We start from the raw sequence: 22,708 nt of genomic DNA on the forward strand, positions 1-22,708 counted from the left end.
ACAAGTAAAATGTTGCCGCCAAATTTAAATTTGCCTAAGAGCTTCCAAATTAAATTCAAAAGATTTTTTGTTTGGAGAATTGATAATTTATTTAAGATAAATTTGAATTAATTATTATATTATCATATGTATAACTAAGTTCTTGTTGTTACTTTGTTGGTTTTTTTTTCGTTTTTCTTTACATATTTATTTGTTTTTCATTCTGAACTAAATAAGTAATTATATTTAAAATCACAGCAGTCTTTTAATAATAGATTTCTCAATTTGTGTTTAATCAATTTGAACGCATATCAAAGGCGCCTTTTCTAACCATTAACAAATGAACAAAGTTTTTCTACATACATAAAAGAATTATTATTCTATTTTTAAAATTTAACGGAATCAAAGAACTTACAAATATTGCTTACAATATAACGGAGCAAAAACTGCATACTAACTACAGACACTAGTTTTTATCATTAGCATATCATATATCATAGATATATTTATAGAAACAAAGTGTTTAAATTTGAAATCGTGCAATCTGAGCGCTATACATATTTGTCTGTTTGTTGTAATCGGATTGCACAGAGTAAAAATTACATTAGTTTTTGTTTGTTTTTATCTAGTTCTACATATTAGATACTCGTAGTTTGATATAGCTAGAACGTCTGAAAAATGTATGAACAATAAAAATTTGCTACTGGAATGCATTTAACATGTTTTGAGCCGTTCGTTTTCTGAAAAACAGTACAAGATTCCTGGTTTCAAAATTCAATAAACTGCCGCTTTTTGCACTCTACACTCAATATCTATGTGGTTGTCTGGAGTGTGTGGGTGTGTGTGTATGAAACGCTCGCCATCGTTTTTAATTGAATTTTGATTGAGTTATTAATTTAAAATATTAAAATAGAGTCAAATTCAAGATATAATATTTCTTTATCTTTTGAATTGCTTAATGTCGACTGTTTGATTCGTTTACAGGCTTTAACCAAACACTCTCACACACACAAACACAGAGAGAGAGAGAGACTCACATAGATAGTTTTACAAGGATAAATATATTATATTGAATATATATATATGTTGGTTTAAATCACAGCTATGCAGAGTTTATAGGCAAGGCGAGTCATTTATGTGAATTTGCTTTGAAGAATACAGAGGACACACACATACACACACACGCACACGCACACACAGGTGTGTTGGGCAGGTGGACAGTCCGGCTGTCCTTCATTTAGCCCGCCACCTGTTGCATGGTTATCGTGCTGATTAATTGCTGACAAATCTTCCCATACTCGAATTGATCTCCAGAAATGCGACGCAATTTGATGCCCTTGGCGGCACCATGATGATCCCGACTGCGACCCTCGCACACCTGCAGCTCGATCTGCAGTCCCCCCGAGTACTCCAGGCTGAGATTTGTGGTGGGTTCGCCATAGTTGCAGACAGTTGCTGGCATTGGATTGGGATTGGCAGTCACTTCGCTGGAGGCATTGGAGGCGCTGCTGTGTCGGGACTCGGCGCCACTGTCCTCGGAGCTTATACTCCCCTTATGGAGCACAAATCCCTTGGGCGGCATTGTCGAGTCAATCGTTTGTTTGACCATCTCGAGTATGCGCGTTGAATCCAAATTGGAGCATTCATGTGGCAGCGGCACCTCGTAGCACATTTCATCCGACATGCGACGTGAATCGCACATGGAATCGGGCGTCAAGTGTCCACATTCTGTGTGATCCCCCATTTCGGAATGTGAGTCGGACTTGAAGCCGGAACTGGCCGACGGCTCCTGGCACGATGGCGACAGATTATTCGAATCGTTGCTCAGCGAATCATCCGAGAATCCCAGCGATTTATCACTGCCACGCCTATGCGCCTCCGCATTCGCATTCGCATTCGAACTCGAATTCGCACTCGCATTGCAACTGCTCGACGCATGATTCGAATTTCCGTGCTCACAGTCCAAACTCGCCTTGCGTCCGATTCCACGAGTGATGGAAGGCATATCACTACTGGGTTCCGTGATGATCAGACCCTGTCGTTAAAAAATGGAATGAGTATTTGTTGATGATTGTTTACTACCAAATCTATTCTTATACTGTGCTCACCTGCAGGGACATGATGGGCGTATGCGGTTCCAGGGAGTCCTCGCTGTCGCGACTGTTGTCCGAGGAGAGAGCCACCAGGGTGATCTCACTGCCCTGGACATCGGTGAGGCAAATCTGTGGCGTAATGCCGCCCGTGCAGCCGGCATAAGGTGTTCCCGTGCTAATCGTATGACACATCTGACCGTTGCCATTCTCCTCCTGGATAATGCACAGATTGGGCGAGGCTGGAGGCGTGGGCACCACACGCACTGGCTGAGCTGGCGACAGATTCAATGGCTTCAGATCGTAATACGCTGTCGTGGGCATAAACCAATTGGGTGTGCCATAATCCGCTGGCTGTTCCCCCATCACACTGACACTGCACACATCCATGGACAGATCCAAGGGCTGCTGAGCAGCGGCGACTCCCTCGCTGGCGGCAGAGGTGCCACGCGTTATGGAACCACCTGCACCACCTGTGCTGAGACCGGAGATTCCCTTGGTAATCTGATGCAGCGGTGAGGAGCTGCCGGCACAGGGATTAAATGGTCCTGTTCCCGGCAAATAGGGAATGGGATTGGGGGAGCAGCTGCCACTGAATCCGCTGCCACTGTTGCTGATGCTGTTGCAATAGACAGGCGATTGGCAGCCGCTGCTGTTGTTCGAGTTGCTTGCCCCCAAATTGATGCTGCTGAATTGACCCACCAAGTGTTGGGGTTGCAGTGGAAGCGTTAATCCCGTCATGGTCGGATAACCACAGATGGGCTGACCAAACATCTGCTTCGCAGAGGTCAATGAGGCATTCGGGCCATGTGGCAAGTTCAACGGCGAGACGCTATAGCTGTGCATCGGCTGCTGTTGATGCAACAGATGCGATTGATCCAAATGGCCACCGCTAACCGCTGCACTTGCCGCATGTGCAGCCAGTCCCAGTTGAGGTGCCAAATCAATGGGCACCACATTCGATGAGATTATCTTGTTGGCGATCTCAAAGCTGACACGTTGCTCCTTCACCAAGCGATCCAAGGCGGGCATCAAACTCTTGATCGCCTCCGGTGGCACCTCAATGTCATGACCTCGTCTCAAAGCCAGCTGCAGGTTCGTCGGTTTGCCATGTATGGGAGAAGCTACAGAATGCAGAGAATTACATTACTTATTTAGCGTAAACAAAATTTGTGCAAAAAAAAAGATTCTAAATTACCAAAAGTTTCAAATGAAAATTTAATATAACAACTTCTTAGCAGGGATCGAAATTAGGCGTTTTAAGTTTCTAAAAAATCTGTATTTTCAATTCAAATTTATCTCTTAAATAAATTTATTTTAAGCTGTTTTTTATAATTTCAAAAATCAAAGTTTATTTTTGTTTCAAAATATATATTTATTTAATTTGTAATTTCAATTTATTTAAAATAAGAAAAAAATGAAATTAATTTAAAATTTACTATGAATTTAATTAAGTTATTACCGAATGTTGTTTAATAATTTTAAATTTATAATCGTTAAAAAACCTTTAATAACTTAAAAATTAAAATCAAAAAGTAATTTTTATTTTAAAAACTTTAATCTTTACAGTTCATTCAAATAAATGTAATTTTCAAAATTGTAGTTTCCTGAAAGGTTATAGCTCATGGTGACCTCTTGCTGTGCTGAGAGCGTGTGTAAAATTTCAGATTTCGCTTACCTGGCAGACTGATCGAATTTTCTAAAAGCGGCGGACTTGGTGCAACCAAAAAATTTCTCTGTGCGATACCTTTTTGCAAAGATTGGCATTCCTGCAGCGGTCCCTGGAACTGTGAACGCGAACCTTCCGAGGCGCGACGCACGGGACTGTAGCGTCCTATGGTCGCTAACGTGGGCGTGGCAAGTTGAAAAAGACAAAGAGAGAGAAATGGAAAAATAGGGAAAATATTAGTTAAGATCATTAAGGAAGATTCTCCACTCCTGCTGTTGGGTTAGGCGGGGAAATCAACTCAAGCTTAAATATATTAAAATTATAGAAATCATAAAACTTACCACCCTCCTGCACAGTGGGCAATTTACAGTGGGCAGCGCGATAGGCGCGTCGATTGTTTGCCGCCGCTGAGGGTGCCACAACAAGTGGCACCGAGTTGCTGCCACCAGCGGCACTTAATGGCAGTAAATGTGGCGATTGGACAACTGATATGCCCCCCACTGTAACAGCCGCCATGCCTACGCCCATGGGCAGACCAAAGTTGGGCGCATTGGGCGGGGATTGACTCAGAGATTTGAGTGTGGGCGGCAAATAGTCGCGATTCATGCGAGATTCAACTTCGCGTATTAGCTCGGGGCAAATGACTGGCGTTATGGGCGTGGCAATTGGGTGTGAAGCGGGCAGAGAGCAGCGACAGCAGCGGTTGTTGTTATTGTTGTTGTTTGTTGTTGTTGTGCAAAGGCAAAATGCAATCAAATAATCCGCAATAAATCATAAAAAGAAATTTAAAACAAAAAAATATACGAAAATCAAATTTAAATAAGCTAAAATTATAAAACTAAATAAATAATATGTTTAGAATTTAGCGCACTTAAAATTAAAATTAGCCATTTTTTGAGCTTGTTTAAATAAATTAAACTAAAATGTATACTTTTACTTTAATAAAAGAGTTTAGGGAATCTGATGCACAATTTATATAGCATACGTTTAGCTGCACCATTAAGTTAGGAACCATTTTAAATACCATACATTTTGGATTGGTTTTCGGTTGGTTTACATTTTTAAAGAATCTTTGGTAATCTTCTTTTTCGGTATTTTAATATTAAGTTGTTGAATTTTTTAAATATCGTTCAGTTTTTAGAAACTTTGCTCTTCAACATTTAACTTACTTAACTCTCTTTCTTTTATATTAATAGATTATCGAATAATCATTTCTTTAATTTTTTTGAGCATTCTTTCTGTATTATTTTCTTAATTTTCTTTTACTCCCTAAGTCTTCAGCTCTTCTTCACTTTCTGCCTGTCAGAGTATCTGTATTCTGTCTCTCAATTCAGCTAGACTTTTCAAGATTCTCCAAAACATACCTGGCGGTCGTTCCGTGACGGTGAGTAGACCCGTGCGTCGAGTGCGCATGTTGCCACCAGCGGAGCCACTGCCACTGGGCGGCTGTGGCTGACCACCCGGTGGCACCTGTAGGTGACCCAAGTCTCCTGGACTGTGGCTGACGGAGAGATCCTCGGTGCAGCCCACCGTGTGGCGTTTGACACAGCCGCGTTTCTGCATGTAACTAGAAGAAAGTCAAAAGGAAAGTTGAGAGCAGATGCAAAGAGCAGAGGGATAAGTCTACACTTACCGTTGGATTTCCTCGCTGCACTCTTCGCCGTTGTTTTCGGGACAACAATGCAGTTGACCCGTTGACTGTTCGTTTAGAGGCGATAGTTCTGTGGTGCCGGGTGTGGCATTCAGACTGGCATTCATGTAGTAACCAGAGGTGTCCATTTGCTGCCCAGATGCAACAGCTGCCGCATTGCCACCGACTGGAACACTGGCGGGATAATATATATGCAGATTGGCACCACCATCCGAGGCACGACGTCCGAAGGAACCTTAACAAGGGAATAAGAGACATAAATGAATATAATTCGTTAAGTTCTGAAAGAGATTCCACTTACTGGCACCCATGACAACGGGCGGCTTTAGCAGATGCTGATCCTTGATGGTCAAATTGTGCAGCGGCTGATTCTGCAACATGGGTAGATTCATGGGATAGTAGGGCGTGGCCTGGCCCGCATCGTTGCACTGCGGCGCACACTTGAAGTCGATCGGAGGCACATGAGGATTGGCCAGCGCCTGCTCATGTGCCACATCCCCTGGTCCCACTGTATGCCGTCGTGTGTTGGCACCGCTGACACCACCCGCAGTGGCGCTCAGATGCTGCGGATTAAGAGGTGGCTGAGGGAGACAAAGCGGAGATTGTTATAAAATATTAAAATGACATTGGAATGTTTTATTCGAATGGATAATGAGTGTTTAGCAACGGAAAATCGCTGTTTGAGCGGATTTAAATAATGCTAGTATAATTATTGTTATTATTATCGATTAAAATTTCTTTTAAAATTTGAAAATATTTAAAAAAGTTAAATAAAGCGAATGGGTAATCCTTTTTTTTTACAAACTACAATTAAAAATAAAAAAAAACTGACAAACTACAATTAAAAATAAAATAAAATATATGAATAAAGCTGTACAAAAAAATAAAATCAAAAAACTTATCCGGCAATCAAACTTTTGTTTGCTTTTAAATAATTATTTACTTAAACAATTCTAATTTCTATACACTTAATTAAATAGCTAAAATGGAGTTTAGAACTATGCAAGAACTGTTCAAGCTCACCTCGTTGGTTCGCGCCAGGCACTCGAGCTCAAAGTCGCCATACTTTTCGAGATCGACACCTACATCGGCACACCAGCCGAATCCCAGCGTTGAATTGGAGGCATTCGCATTGCTGAGGGGACTGAGACGATCGAGGGACTCCTGTTTGACGGGCTCTGAGCGATCCACAATGCCGGTGGTGATGCTGGTCTTGCGGGATCTCGAATAGGCCAGGTTAGCATGATGCTGCAGTCTTTGGTTTTCGCGTCGTTTCTGCAGCAGCTTATCCTGCAGCAGATTATATATGGCATAGATGTTATCGAAGCGTTGCTCGTGCACCGATTGCGCAATCATGTCCGCCGTCAATCCGGGCAACTGGAGCATGTGCGTCATGACCACAGCATCGAGTTGTGGTGCGGTGGCAGCTTCTCCAGCCTCAATGCCAGCCAACGATGACGTCGAACCGGTGAGGGAATTGGAGTTGGATAACTGTGTGGTTGCTCCCACTCCGCTTGCTCCAAATGGCAACGTTGTGGCCTCCAAGCGCTCCTCCTGCTGCAGCTCCGCTTGCCAATCGCTCAGCCAGCGATGCTTGATGATCTGTTTGATGGTATAACGACGATCCGGCTCCACAACCAGCATATTCCTAATGAGATGTTCACATTCTGCAAGATTAGATTAAATTAGCTACATTTTGTATACATAATTTGGGACGTCACAAACTTACCTTGGGACATGAAAAAGGGTATTCGGAATTTACCCAACACAACGCGACTTTTCAGCTCCAATATGGTCTTGCCATCGAAGGGTAACGCGCCACAGACAAGCGCATAGAGCACAACGCCCAAACTCCATATATCCGACTTGGGTCCATCGTATTCCAGGCCCTGAAAAACCTCGGGAGCGGCATAAGGAGGAGAACCGCACCATGTGCGCAGAGGACTGCCCTCCTCGTAATGATTACTAAAGCCAAAATCAGCCAGCTGTAATTAAATATGTAAATTAGTTTATTAATATATTAATAAATAGCTAATTTCATAAAGCAATAAATTAATAAGTTAACAAATAACAAAATTCATGAAGTAGCAAGATAGAAAGTTACTTTCGGTATGCCGAAGACTTAATACCCTTCTAGACTTCTGAAGACTTTTAATAAACGTACTGTTATAAACATTATTAATTAAAGTTAAGTAACTATTTCCCAAAACAGCTGGCTTAATTTAATTAAGTTAAAATATTTCAAGACTCTATAAAAAATTTCATTAAAAAAATGTAAAGCTTATTTAAACTTGATTATGATTGTTAAAACAATACTAATTACACTATCCGTAAGATAGGTTGGAATATCTCAAGAAACAAGAAAGTTTTTTTATACTTAAAATAGATTTTCGACTGATGGTTTGTATGGATATAAGAAATATATGAAATAGTAGTCCGATTTTACAAAAAATTTCTTAAGGTTGTATAACACAATACGAAATACATCACTTAAGAGTTTCATTGCGATATCTCCAGAAAAAACAATGTTTTTTAAACTAAATGTAGATTTTCAACATATTTTCCTATAGCAGCTATATAATATATAATAAAAAAGTATAAAAAGGTTCTCATTTAATCATAATGTCCAAGTTGCTTACCTTAATATTCATATCCTTATCGAGCAGGACATTCTCCGCCTTGAGATCACGATGCACCACACCACGCAAATGACAATAATGCACCGCCGAGATGAGCTGGGTAAAGACACGTGCTGCCTCCGGTTCCTTCATGCGTCCATTGGCCACCAGATGATCAAAGATCTCTCCGTTGGGCGCATACTCTGTCACCAGATAGATCATTGACTGTGATTCCATCACCTCATAGAGGCGTGTTATATGCGAATGACGCAGCGATTTTAATATTGCAATCTCCCGGAAAGTCTTACTTAAGTATTCCTCATTGAGGCACGTCTTATCAATGATCTTGATGGCCACCTGGAAATAAAGAATACAAAACAGGTCAGAACAGGAAGCAAAAGGTCGCATTAGTCAACTTGTAACTCTCTCTTTCTCTCATTCTCTCTCTCTTTCCCTTTCAATGATCTCTCTGATATTAAACGTTTTCGGATATTGTTAAGAATTTTTTGGGTTTGGCACGAAGGTGAACGAACCAAAACAGAGGAGAATTGCGACAACTCGAAGAGACAAAAGCAACAACAACAACAACGCCGAGAAGCAACGAAATTTAAGCTTTGTGTGGGTTGACAACGGCGTCGTTGTCTCTCAGTATTAAGAGCAAATCCCCGACAATAAACGACATGTTTAATTTGAATCACAACAAATACAAAATACGCTTACTAAATCCCTTCAAAAAGTTATTAGAAAATGTGTCTAGTGTTTGGTATATTTAGTTAAAAATAAGATTGGAATATTCATTAGTTTCCTGAGTTTATATCATAGCATATCGCAACTATGTGAAACTAATACAAATTTAAACATTTTAGGAGAGTAAGGATTTAATAATAATCTCTATTTTTTAAGTACGATATTCAAGAATTCTATGTTAATAAATAAATAAAAAAATAAAATAAATAACTAAATAAGATAAAAAAGAGACATAAATTATGATTCATATTAAATAATTTAAAATGAAAAATTTTAGGCACATAATATATCTTTATTTAGTGCCAGGGTTATGTTGTCTCTGCTTTATGTTACTAAGTTTTACTTTTTTTGTGACATAATAGTTGGCATAGCTAATACACCCTATCCTTCTTTCTCAGAACGTGTCTCTCTTCGCCTAACACGACGCGTTGTTGCTTGTTGTTTAATGTTGCTGGGGTTTAGGTGGTAGGTGGCGCACTGTCTGCAGTCACAGCAACAACAACAACAACAGCACAAATTAAAACAAAAACACTAAGCAGAACAACAACAAAATAACCACGACAAACAACGCCAAAGATGGCGCGAGTGTTCGGTTCTGTTTGAGGTAATGATGATGATGTTGTTCTCGTTGTTGTTGCTGTCGATTGTACGAGTATTGTGCGGGAAAGGAAGGCAATGAAAGCGGGAAGAGAGAAACACTCGGATAGACAAGATAGACACCAAAAACATTCTTAACACACGACATTCGTGGTTATTGTTGTTATTTTGCTTTTGTATATTTGCCAAGCATTTCAATGATAATTTAACAAGAACTGAAATAATTAACAATAAAGCATAAGCAGAATGCTTAAGAGAGAGAGAGAGAGAAAAAAAGAGAGAGAAAGATCACTTTTCGTCTCGGCAACAACAACAAAAACAACATCATGATCATCATTAACTCGGCGGTATCAACATGATGATCCGCACACCGGTTTTTTAGTTACTGTTGTTGCTGAAGTTGTTGTCATTGTTGTTATTGTAAATATTCTTACTGCCACAGCATTTAAACAAATTAAATTTGTAGCTACTTTGCAATGAACAAATTAAAAAATAATTTCAATGAGTACATTAACAATTTATATTAATTACAAAAATGAATTTCCTAAATATTTAAGCATCAACAATTAGAAAAAAAAAAGAAATTATATTACAATGCATTTGCATTTCCAATTGGCAAATATCAATAGCAAATGCAATTTCGACTGTTCAGTTTTAGTGTAAGCAATTTGCCAGCATGCACAACGCGGCGTATGCGTAATATATTTTATATTATTGCCGCAAGATTCCTGGAAATGCCACGTGAGCAGGGTATCAAATGCTTTTAAAGTATAAATTCATAATTTTAAATATGAAAATGATGAACGACAATAACCAGAACGAGAGAAAGAGAGAGAGTAAGGAAGTAAAACAGAGAAATGGAGGCAAAAAATGAGTTGTCGTTGCAACAAAAAAAAAAAACAGAAGAAAAAGAAAAAGCCATTGCCACGTGCCATTTTGACCTTTTGCCACGAATGCGATGAACCTTAAGAACAATTGCTCGTAAATGAGACATTCAAAGCGCAAGAACAACAACCACAACAATGTCACATTTGGAAATCCTTCGGTTGGCATAACAGAAAAAGCCAAGGCGAATGGTTGTAAGGCTATAAGTCTGCTCCTTGGCTTGTGTATTGATTTAAGGGCAAGGACTACAAATTTGATTGTGACTTTCCTCAACGATATTTCCAAATGTAAATTCCATTTAATGCCCCTAAGGCTGACTCATTGCATTAGCCGAGGATTCACTTTAAAGCAAGCATTTCTTTCAAATCTAATTTAATTTTCATATATAATCACGTTGTAAATTGAACAATAAATAAAAAAGGAAGCAGCGTAGCAAGACTTTAACTAGTTCCTGTGGAGCTGACAGCTTTTAAAATTTAAACTCTTTGTTAAAATTACTATACTTTAAAAAAAAAGAAGAAACAAAATAAAAATTTTGGTATTTTATATGACCATATGATTTAAATTAAAAATATAAATTCAATTATAAATGTTTCGATATAAAATGCAAGTATTTTTAGTTCCACAAAATAAATGATCTATAGTTTTTTTATCTAATTAAAGTCCAATTTCACTAAAGCATCAGAAACACTTGAAATAGAAATAAAACTCACAGATTACAATCATATAAAAAAGAACTAGTTCTGTTTTATTTTTTAGTGATTTATTTGTTGCATCTTGTTACATGCTACCCTTCCACACAAATTCATTGTCTTGTTCCAATTTCTCATACTCCTGCCTCAACATTTCGAGCTCCTTGGAGTTCTGGTCATTGAGACGCTCCAGCTGAACATTGATGCCCATGATTCGCTCCCGGACGGCATTCACCGTGTATTGGCTGAGTCGTTCCGGCTTGAAGACATCGTCTTTGAGGGTCTTCATGTAATGCCACATGTCCTGCAATTGGCCACGTTTATCGATGCGATGCTTTTGCAGCTTCTCATCCAGTTCAAGCTTGAGGCGATCGATGTCATTGATGAGACCGGCGACTTTGGGACCGCTTGAAGGTCTCCGACTTGTCGCTGGACTCGCATTCTTGATGCCCTCGTCCTCGTCCTCGTCTTGGTCCTTCCCCTCGCCAGGGTCGTCGAGAAAATTGCTGGCATTCAATTTGATTTGATTGCATTCGAGATACTTTTGTTGGGCTTTGAGGCGCATCAGTTCACACAGTATGCTGGTGGGCGTGGCCGTTGGCTTTCGTTTGCCTCGAAGGGGTTTCGGTGGGGGACGTGACCCCTTCACGGCGTCTTTAGACATGTGACTCTTGCAACAGCAGCAGCGGCTGTTGTTGTGCCACCAAGTTGCACAATGCACAAAGCCAATAAAATGTAACGAGTCCTTGCACAAAACTTTTCCTGCTGCTGTTTACATACGGTAATCAAACGTGTGTTGCCAGCCCAACACCACCTACACCCCCCCACCCCCTGCCTATCCCCCCCTTTCCTCTGGCTCAGTCAATCCTCCTCCTCTCTCAATCTGAGCAACCTGTTCTCTCAAACCTCACGTGTTTAATCAATAGTCGTCGGGGCTGCTGCAATTGCTGTCTTTCTCTCTCCTTCTTGCTCTATGCTTCTTCTATCTCTTTCTCGCTCTGTCTGCTCCCCCTTCACGGCGCTTTAAGGGTTAGGCGTTGTCACGTATTTATGCCAAGGGTCGCTAAACTTTATTGGGGTTCAGTTCAGGCGGCATTTTAAAATTTTCCCAATTTCTTTAGGAAATGGAAAATCGATTTAAATAATTTTTCATGCCTATGGCCTACTTATTAGCACGTGTCAGAGGGCGTGTCACGTCAGGCAGGTCAACAACTTGAAAAATACAAATGAGAAAAGCGTGTGGGGAAACTCTAAAGAGATTGATATCGAGGAAACACCTAATTGACCTGGCTCACTTGAGATTAAGTAATGCTTAACCAAAGAGAGAGAGAGACAGAAAGAGAGTGGGAGAGAGAGCGGGAGGCAACAACTGCGCACGTGATTGATACGTTGGGTTGTTTACGTGCTTGTTTTTGTTGCTAATTCACAACTGGGAGAGTTTTGATAACGCGCTTGTTATCATATGAATGCGAATGTTTATCGAGTGTGTGCCGCCAGTGTGTGTGTGTTTGTATATATATATATATGTGTGCGTGTGTGTGCGTCTATGCGGCAACAGCAACAACAAATAGAAAAATTCAAGCACAAATCAACAAATAAATTCAACTATTTAAGTGGCCAACTGAACTAGCTGATGCGCTGTAAAAGTGAAAATAAATTAAAGCACAGAGAAACAAGGAAATTTTTTAAGGGTTTAAAACTTAAAATTTACATCTGAAAAGATGACATGATACTTAAATCAAATTTAAAGTTTATACTCTGTAAAAAGCCGAAATAAATAAAATATAATTTTAAAAAAATGATTTGTTTACGTAAATTAATATTATTAGTGTAATATTTCAAGTTTAAGGCCCGTTTTTCATTGTCTTAATAAACTCTTTATGTTAGATAGACATTTTCTATTCCATATTTGACAGATTATCTAACATATAGGGTTTATTGAGACAGTGAAAAGAATTATTGAAAGACAAAGAGTCTTTGAAAATTACAAAAAATAGCAATATAAAATACAATTTTACACTAATTATTTTAAAAATAGAAAATTGATGTTCCTATCTTAAATTAGAGTTACTTCCCAACACAACTATCTTTCCACACAGTCAAAATTACAGAATATAAAACGAATAGTATTTAAAATCACAATAAACTCAACTAACTTTCATAAGCGCTAAGTACAGGGTATATTAGACAGTTGAATTTTCACTATCGCTGTCAGACAGACAGCAAATCTGTGCGACAGAGACAGCATATATGTCTAAAACTTTTGCGTTGGGGCTTAAAAATTAAAGGTAAACACGAAGAAAAAAAAAATAAGACCGCCAGACAGCTAACAAACGAAGCAGCGGAAGAAGAAGAAGAAAATAAGAAGGAGAAGCAAAAAATAAAATAAATCGAAAAATAAAACGTACAACAAAAGCCGCGAAATAGTTAATGAAAAAGTAAATAAAAAACTTAAACGATTTGGGCAACCATGCGACTGAGTCGTAAAGCAGCATACAAATCTGACATACATATATATAAGTCGTATATATATGTATATATGGACAATTGTGTATATCTTCTTGGGAATCTGTGAGTGGTCAGCAACAAGTTATTTTCTGTCTCTGACTCTGACTAAGATCGAATCGTGCCCAGACAGCGTGAGCTCAAGTTAAATATTTTATTTTATTTTTTTTTTATTTTTTTGGCCATGGCGAATGATCAATCAAATGTTGCCACTGATTAGTCGAGCGAAATGCTTTTTAAAGTTAGTTAGTTGAAGCCCAAAAAATGGAAATCAAGTTAGAGCCGCCTGCTGCTGGTTGTCGGTGCTTAATTGCATCAATTGGAGCGTTAATAAAGTGGAAACAAAACCACAACCACGCGCCATCTCTTAACTCAATTCAATTGAAATTTCCCCGAATTTAGATACGTCTTACAGACCGATCAGTTAGGAGAACTGTGCAAACAATTACAAAATAACAAATAGACAGAATCAACAATATATGTATAATATGTGTAATTGTTTTCTATTAAATATACTCTAGTAAAAAATACTTGTACTCTTATATACCCTAACCAGGAAAGAATACTGAAACCGGCAATCGTTTCATTTTTAGTACCGGACCCATAGTTATGGTCAGGGGGAAAAACAGAGCATTTTCTAGTCGAGCACTCTTCGCTAGCACAATCTGGCATATTTTCTTAGATAAAAAAACAAAGTTTAATGTTATTTGGAATGGTCTCAGGGTAATTTCGTGTACGTGTGGGGTGTGTTATGTGTCTTAAGCATAACAATCGTGCATTCTTATCGATATTGTTTGTACATCGTAATAATAATAATAATGATAATGTTCTATTAGGGACATTGTACATTGTACATATTGCCGATTGATAATTGATAATAGTAATTATTGGGCAAATGCGCTTAGTAGATAAGCTAAGGCTATAGGTACATTATAATCCAACTAGTTTCGTGTTGTACTTGTACATTGCATTCAACAAACACACACACACATAAGTCCATTGTGAATGCCAAATAAGATAAGTGAACGCAAGTGGACCTTGAAAATTGACAAACAGCTGTGTCTCCCTCTCTCTTTCTTATCAGAGAACAACAAAAATTATAACAAAAAAAAAGGAAGATAAAAAAACAAAAGAATTTGTAAACATCAAACGAAAATAATATAAAAATGAAATAAAATTTAATCAAAAATGACGCTTTGCATGTAAATTTCCTTAACAGGCGCCATTTTGAATTGTGGCACGTGCTGTACTCAGACATAGTTGAGATACATAAATCTCTACACTCATTGTGTGAGTCTACACACCGAGTTGACAGCGTTGCCGTGTTTCTTTGTAGAGGTATTATCATTCTGTTATGATGACATTGTGATATATGACTTTTCTCAAACTTAAAATGGAAATAAATTTAGTTTCAGATTGAAGTACACAAAGCTCTCCACTAAGAGTCTACAAAAACTTCTCTATGGACTGCACTTTTTCGATGTCTGAGTTGAATTTAGTTTAAGCAAGTTATGGATGTTGAAGGAACATAAAATATAGATATTTAAAATATACCTTATTATTGGAATTATGCAATCAATTAAGTATCTTTCTGTAAATCTCTAAAGTCAATAAGAAATCGACAATCATGCTGATTTTTTTTTATTGAGACTATTTTCAAAGTTGCATTATCATTCTATTTATTTAATACATTTTTTAAATGATATATTTTTTTCGATCATATCATAAAAATCGTATCAGTTTTTTGCGAAAAGTTTTAATGTTAATGCAATATATTCATACCTAAATACAACTATCTAATTACTATTTTAATAAAATTGCAGAATAACATTTAATGCATTTCAGAGTTTCATGAGGCAAAGTCATTAATATCTAGGGTATTTAAGCATTCATAAACTGTTGCAACTTGTGCTTTCTGCTCAATTAGACATATGAGTAGCATTTATTTTTTGTGTTTGTCCTACAAATTTACACTTATGCCCCATTTGTTGTTTTGATAAACCATTAAGGCACATATTTTAGTTATAGTTTTAGTTGTTGATTTTAGTTGTAGTTGTAATTGTTCATTATTTGTTGTAGCTGTAGTTGTTCTTGTTGTTTACTACTGTTGTTGTTGTTTGTTCTGCGGTTCAGCTGTGTCACTTGACAGTCCCAATTATCAGCAGTTGTAACTGCAACTGTGACAGCTGTATTGTGACTTTACCCTCTCACTCTTGTTTTCCCCCACTCACATTCTGTCTCTCTCTCTCTCTTTATGGTTTCGTTTGTTCGTTGTTGAGTGTTGTGTGTTGTGTGCTTGTGTATTTATGTGTTTGCCCTCAGCCCACAGAGCGCAGCCCGTTGCCCAGCTGAAGGTGACTCATTATCTCTTCTAGTTGCTGTGAAATGCATTCGGAATTTATAATACAGAATGCAAAGAAGAAGCTGCCGCTCAGCTGATAGAGAACAAGTGGCAAATGTACGTAGTACTAAGTCTGATCGACTGTAGAGTACACTGCTACTACATTTTTTGTCTACTCGACTGTAAAATACCCTGTAGCTGGTCGCTTAATATTACATCAAGTTGAAGGGATTCTACTACATATGTCCCTCTATCGAGAAAATATCCTCTGGTTGCTCAAATATAAAAGTTCCTGTCATTAGTCATCATATTTTAAAATATATATTTTTCTTAAATTTTATATTGCTACTAATGTTTTTTTTTATTATAATTCACAGCATCAGTCTCAGTTACAGGGCATCAAAAAGTGTATATTTTAAGTGATTTGATAAACAGGTAATTACGTTGCCAACTAATTAAATATCAAAATTAAGAGCTTGCCATACATTATAGATATGCATTTGTTGATAAGTTTTAAGGAAATTCTGGTAATAATTTGTATATGCAAATTACATTCAAAAGGAACAGAAAAAGCAACAACAACAAAAAAACGCGATGATCTTTAAACTTAATTACTTCCTCAAACACAGACAGTTGAGAAAGATGAAAAAAGAGAGAGAGAGTGAGAGGGAGAGAGATGCCATTAGCAAGTATGGAGGGCTCTGACTTGCTCTCAGTTAAAGCGTGAGAGTGAGACAGTGATAGATAGAGAGGTGAGAGTGGGATGGACGTTAGTTGAAACACGCTTCGAAATGCGTTTCAATTAGCATCATCAATCGAGTCTGAGCAGCTGCTCCATGCGCCACAAGCCGTCAATTGAAGGTAAACATGGGACAAACAATACTCCACTCCAATCCACGAGTATTGCCGATTTTGAATGTATTGTAAATATGTAGGTATTGTCAATAGATTGTGTAAACACTATAGTATACTATGTGCACATATTTACGCGGCAATAAACAAAACAACAAAAGAATCATAATCACTAAAATCAATTTGATTAAACCAAATGCGCAGCCGGCCACCTAACGGAACAAATGGCCAACGACTAAAAAATGCGAATTGTAAACAAGCTAAACCAATTTTTGACATCGAATTACTATACATTTATACTTATATATCACAATTCTCAAGTCATTTTCAACAGTTTTTTCTTCACATATTTGAGATTTTTAGACATCATGTAAAATTGCTTTATACAAAATTTATAATGTTTAATTCAAACAAACTATTCTGAAATCCCTTTGTTAAAGTCTTTTTAAAAATTAAATACATACATTTTTCAATAATTCATTTTTATCAAGTCCGTTAGTTAATTAGTAATTTTATGTAATGCCATATCTATTAATCAAGAATTCTTATATATGTGAGCAGTGAAAATGGTATAAGAAATTTGATTTCCGAGCAAAAACTATAGGAGTAAAAATAAATTCCTTGTATCTTAAATGAAATGTTTTGTCGGAGATTCCTTAAATAACATTGATTGAAAAATTTCTAATCAAAGCATCATAGAATGAAGAATAAAGAATAATGAAGCTTTAACTGAAATCTACTCTTTCCTCTCTCTAATCTCTGAGAATTGGCTTTATTCAAATTGTTGGCAACTTAAACTAAGCAAACTTAAATTTGGTAAACTTACCTTTGTTTTGGTCACAATGTTTGTGGCCAGCTTGACAACGGCAAAGTTGCCCTTGCCAATTGTCTTCTCCAGCTCATAGTAACCGACTCGTAAAAGTTTATCCACGGATATTTTGCTTGTCGATGGCACTTTGTAGTTTTGTGGCGTTGATGTCGAGGCAGCCATTGCAGTGTCTTCTTCTTCTGCTTATTGTTGGTGTTTTTGGTTGTTGCGGTAATTGGCTAAAGCTTCGTTGCCTCCTCCACCTCCACCTCCCGCTTGTTGTTGTTGTTGTGTTGACTGTTATGTTTGTTGTCAACGCAGGAAGTTCACTTAAGATGCATTTTCTTTTGTTTGCCGGGTTTGAATTCATTTGCTATTCATGCCTGCTGCTGCTGCTGGCGGCGCAGACACACAGATACACACACACTCAGATACAGATACAGATACACAGATACAGATACAGATACAGCTACAAATATACGGCGGTTGATGACGAAAACGACTACGGATGAACAGCAGCAGCAGCGAATTTAATTCGATTCGAGCTTAAATTGAATTGTTGCAATTACGAGCGCGTTTCAAACTGATGAAATGATGAGCTTGATCCAGACGAGGATGAGTATAAGGATGAGGTCAACGACAGCTTCGTTTTGCCACTCGTTGTTCTTGCAGTTGTTGTTGTCGTCGTCGGCTTCGTCGTCGTCACTTCGGCTGCTCCTGCTCCCGGCGTCGACTGGGCCATTGGACTTGACCACGTGGCCAGCGCTGTGAGCACGTGATGTCTACTTTTTCCAGTCACTGTTAACAGTCACTTTAACGGCTGCTTTTCTTCACTTTTTTTTGTTTAAGATTTATTATTTTTCGCGTCTTTCACTTCTTCAACGTTTTTCTTTTGACTTGTCAGCATTAACACCTATTTAAAATTGTATGTTTTATTTAATAAAAGTTATAATTTATTGCATTGTAATTGTAAATAAATTATTATTTTTATTTTAATTTTTTTTTAACGTATTTGAACATTTGTCTATATCACTGTTTTTTTCAGAATAAATTTGAATGCCAAACCATTATCAAAATGTCATTCCGCTTGCAAATCGGCACAGTTTTGCCAAAGTTATGACAGTTCGAAGTTGGTCCAGCCTCTGATTTAGCAACTTTACAAGTCAAAATATTTCTTAATTTTGACATGATTTTTTACAAGAAAATGAAAGGTCTCAGAATCAAGTTTAAAGTGTTGTTTTATACTAATTACAATATAAGGAGTTGATTAAAAGTGAAAACTTGAAATTTAAAATTTTGAATTTTCCAAATTTCAAAGGGGGGACCCTTACCATCGAAATCGAATCTTGGTCAAAAATAATTAAATTTTCTAAATTAACAAAATTTAAATGCAGTATGAATTAAGAGACCGAATCATGATCAAAATGGCATTCCGATTGAAAATCGGGTCAGTTTTCATCAAGTTATGACAGTTGGAAGTTTGTCAACTCTTTGATCTAGCAACTTTACCACAGTGTCATTTCTTAGTTGTAATTGTTGCAGAATTTATTGAAAATTACAGTTTATTTATTTATAATTATAGTTTATAACTTATTTGAGCATTTGACTTTTATCAGTGTTTATTGCTGGTGCTGCCAACTTGTTAATATTTTCCGCCCACCTGCGACAGCTGTCAGGCGACAACTTTTAGCTGACAGTGTAACTACAAAAACGTGTCTACCGTTCTCCCTTGCTTTTTGCCAGAGATCCCAGTTACTTCTTCTCTCTGGCTCTCTATCATTTACTCTCTGGCTGTTGTAAGATGATCGCCTGGCCAAGCTGCTTCCTCTACTCGCCGCCAGCTACATGACGCCCCTTCTGTGTGCATTGCGAACCACGACAAAACTTAATGGGTTAATGTACAGTATCAAGGTCGCGTGGCCAGACACACACACAAAGAGAGAGACAGAGAGAGAGGGAGGGAGAGAGAGAGAGAAACTGAGATAAAGTGCGGCCCAAGTAAAGTGGCGTTGTTTGTTGGAACAACGCTCAAGTCGTCAAATTCTTATTGAAATCAATTTAAGGCAGAAACAGCGCGAAACAGTAGAAAGAGGAAGCATAACAAGTACAAGTCACACACAAACACACAACGCACACACACATCAATTCTAATGCCAATTGAAGCACGTTAGAAAAAAAGTTGAGATCAATCACAATTGAGCAGCTTTCAAATGCCCTATAAAACAAAATTATTTTATTTTTTATTTTTTTGTGAAAAAACAACAACTATAAAATTATTTAATAATATTAAAACAGTAGCTGTGACAAAAACTCCTTGCTATGCGCACTTTTTGGAATGTTAGTAAATGTACTCGTTGTAAACTCTCTTATTAACCGCCACTTAAAATGCCCTGTTATAGTTAAAGATGTTACAGGGTAGAACACATCAAACACACATTCACACACACACATGCGATGTATAAATTGTAAACAATTTGTCGGTGCGAAAAGAGCAACGGCAGCTGTTGAACAATGCAAAAGCGATTTTTAAGTGGTTTTCTTCTTCCATTCGCATTTCGTTTGCACATTTTCACGTTTCTTGAAAATTTCACAGTATGCGATATAAAAAAAAAATTAATTTAATCAAATACCAATTGAAAATTTATTGTTTATATTTATTAATTAAGCACAAGACACAAAACAGTTGCAAGCAGCGAGCTGAGAGGGAAAACGAAAATAAAATAAAACACAAGTCAAAGTCAATGAGCGAAAATCAACAGACTACGACGACAACGGCGACTGCGACTGTGACTGCTCTCTGTTCATGGAGGCGACGACGACCTGTGGACTGGAAAGGAACGAATCAAAGCTGAATGAACTTCCAAAATGGAAGCTATTTGAAGCTGGACGCATTTCTAGACGCCTTCCAACGCACGCACAAAGAGCAAAAGGCTATAGTGAGAGTAGGAAAGTATGTGTGGGAGTGGGAGTGCAAATGAGAGCAGGAAAATATGTGTGGGAGTGGGAGTGCGAGTGAGAGTTGCGAGAGTTGATGCGAAAACGAAGCCAGCTGTAAAAGACGTCATAAGGCAGCCGCAGTCGCAGCTTGCGGCAAATGAAGGACGCAGAATCAAATGACATCGCGAGGCAATGTTTGTCTGTCATTCACAAATAGCGGCACACGCAGATGGACGAAGTGAACAAGGTGGGTGGTATAGGGTGGGGTAAACGGTAAATAGTCTCACTTACAATGATTAAACTGTTCGATTGGGATAGATCAGTTAATGTAGCAAGATTTGATTCAAATTTATTGGAATTTTTTTTTCATTTTTAAAAATAAATAATTTCTATTAATCGCCGGTCAAAACAATTACTTGACATACTGTATGCCATATCTGTTGGCGTTTTTGCTGATAACTAGAGGCAAGGCAGTAGTTGTCGCTTGTTGTTGTTGTTGCCTGCTTCTTAAACCAACAAAAACGACAGCAAAATCAGAGAAGGCAAAAAGCGAGAATGATTTAAAAAATAAAATAAAATAACAAAAGAAAACCAAACCAAAAAAAAAAAAGCAGCAACAAAAGTCGCGCGAGTAAATAAGAAAAACAAGTAAAATAAATGAGCCAACAAATAAAAGAGCAGAAAAACAAAAGCTAGAGAACGCGACTTTGACTTACACAGCAGCCGAGACAACAACAACAACAACAACAGCAGCAACAACAAAAGATCATTGGGACCCAGAAGCGCCAAGCGCCAACGCCAGCAGCGTTCAGAGCAGAAGGCAAACAAAACGAATGGGCAGCAGAGCGCAGAGAGCAAAGGCGGACTCTCTTGTAGCTCTCTTTTGTATGTGTATGTGTGTGTGTGTATGTTGTCGGCGGGGGCGCAGCAACAGTTACGGGGCAGACAGGTTACTGTATGCGTGTGTGAGTTGCTTTTAAGTAAGCGTGTGTGTTTGTATGTAATCTGTGTGTATGGGAAGGTTCAAGGAGTCAAGGAAATTCGCAAAACAACAGCAGAAATTACAATATGAAGAAGCATGATGACAATTACACACACACACTCACACAGACACAAGACTGACGGTGTGTGAGGGGCGAAAACGAAAACTTGTCGAGGTCGAGCAGACACACGCATACATATGTACATGCATATAAGCCACTCGTATAAATCTATGCATGTATGTATGCACATGCTCACACACACACACACACACACACACACATATGTATGTATGTACGAGAAAGAGAAAGCACCATACAATTGATAACGGGGCGAATATAAAAAAGTCAAACGCAAGGTGTCCAATTAGACCACTCAACGGCAATTAGCTTTTTTTTGCTGCTGCTGCTTCTTCTCCTTTGCCTTATTTGCGTTTTACTGGAGTTGCTATGACGTTCGCAGTCAAACAAACACACGCACACACACACACCAATGCACACCAATACAAACGCGCGCGCAGTCAAAGAGCGCACACGCACACATACACACATATGTGGCTATGCAATCGAAAAACGTCACGACTTCCAAGTGGAAAAGCGTACGTAGTTTTGGCTGCTGTTGACTTGGCTAAAAAGGAAAAAAAAAGTTGCCGCAACAGCAGCATAATTGCCATTCATGAATGTTTTTGCTTCCGCATGTCACACACACTTATGCATGTAATTACAACAAAAAATCATGTGAGATATAACAAATACACATGCTCATTATATATTTTTGTGTGTGTGTGCCGCTGTCATTGCAGCTTTGACTCTTTGTTGTTGTTTTTACATTTCTTCATTGAATCTCCAGCCGCAACAACAATAACAAACACTGTTCAAATACGAAATACACTTTGTTTAATCTTCGTCTCGTTTCGTTTCGTTTGCTTTGCTTACACATATTACGATTGCTTTCTATCTTTTATACATTTATTTTTCTTTTTTAGTCGACAGATTTCTTTTCACGTTAATTTTGTATTTAATTCTCTTTCTTATCACTGGTCGTTGTTGTTGCCTTTTTGGCTTTTGGTTGTTGCTTGTTTTCGCTGCACTGAACTCGAACGCGTGGGCGTAGCATGCGCCGCGATTTATATTATCAAGTGCCTTTTGCTTTCGGGCTATTGGAATTTTTTCATATTGTTTAAGAGGCGATTCTTATACGACAAATAGCGCGATGCGCGGCCCACCTGCTCACGAAGCAAAAACTCGGCACCAACTGATTGTCATATCGCTCTCTTCGCACACATTGCGCTTACTCTCTTTCACGCTCACGAGCGAATAAGAAGAAGAGATTAGAAACAGCGTTGACTCCTTGTCT

At 38.2% G+C, this 22,708-nt stretch overlaps 2 protein-coding genes across 4 annotated transcripts; both read right to left on the reverse strand.

Moving 5' to 3' along the window:
- Positions 1–228: 228 nt before the first annotated feature.
- On the reverse strand, positions 229–22,666 carry LOC117785638. Of its 3 annotated transcripts, none has more exons than XM_034623748.1 (12): positions 22,578–22,666; positions 17,453–18,347; positions 8,029–8,364; positions 7,119–7,374; positions 6,413–7,056; positions 5,691–5,970; positions 5,372–5,624; positions 5,103–5,305; positions 4,080–4,382; positions 3,748–3,903; positions 2,088–3,193; positions 229–2,014 (listed from the first exon to the last, which is right to left on the reverse strand). In XM_034623748.1, exons 2-12 carry the CDS (start codon positions 17,615–17,617, stop codon positions 1,217–1,219), a joined length of 4,500 nt encoding a protein of 1,499 aa, XP_034479639.1. In that variant the 5' UTR covers positions 17,618–18,347; positions 22,578–22,666; the 3' UTR covers positions 229–1,216. The 3 variants fall into 3 exon arrangements, with proteins under 3 accessions (XP_034479639.1, XP_034479636.1, XP_034479638.1); XM_034623745.1 differs by having other exon boundaries at positions 3,748–3,912; XM_034623747.1 differs by having other exon boundaries at positions 3,748–3,912; positions 22,288–22,666.
- Positions 11,011–11,734, reverse strand: LOC117785640. Its single transcript, XM_034623750.1, has one exon. The coding sequence runs from the start codon at positions 11,590–11,592 to the stop codon at positions 11,017–11,019; it is 576 nt and encodes a 191-aa protein (XP_034479641.1). The 5' UTR covers positions 11,593–11,734; the 3' UTR covers positions 11,011–11,016.
- Positions 22,667–22,708: the final 42 nt, after the last annotated feature.

Source organism: Drosophila innubila (assembly GCF_004354385.1).
Source record: "Drosophila innubila isolate TH190305 chromosome 2R unlocalized genomic scaffold, UK_Dinn_1.0 1_C_2R, whole genome shotgun sequence".
Lineage (NCBI taxonomy): Eukaryota > Metazoa > Arthropoda > Insecta > Diptera > Drosophilidae > Drosophila > Drosophila innubila.

Bases quoted from the DNA above. Each gene is read 5' to 3' on its own strand.
- LOC117785640 (XM_034623750.1), bottom strand. From the start codon at position 11,592: ATGTCTAAAGACGCCGTGAAGGGGTCACGTCCCCCACCGAAACCCCTT.
- LOC117785638 (XM_034623745.1), bottom strand. From the start codon at position 17,617: ATGGCTGCCTCGACATCAACGCCACAAAACTACAAAGTGCCATCGACA. The intron at 7,057-7,118 runs GTAAGTTTGTGA...CTAATCTTGCAG, and splicing joins ACCCTTTTTCATGTCCCAAG to AATGTGAACATCTCATTAGG. The intron at 4,383-5,102 runs GTATGTTTTGGA...CCATAACGCCAG, and splicing joins CGTCACGGAACGACCGCCAG to TCATTTGCCCCGAGCTAATA.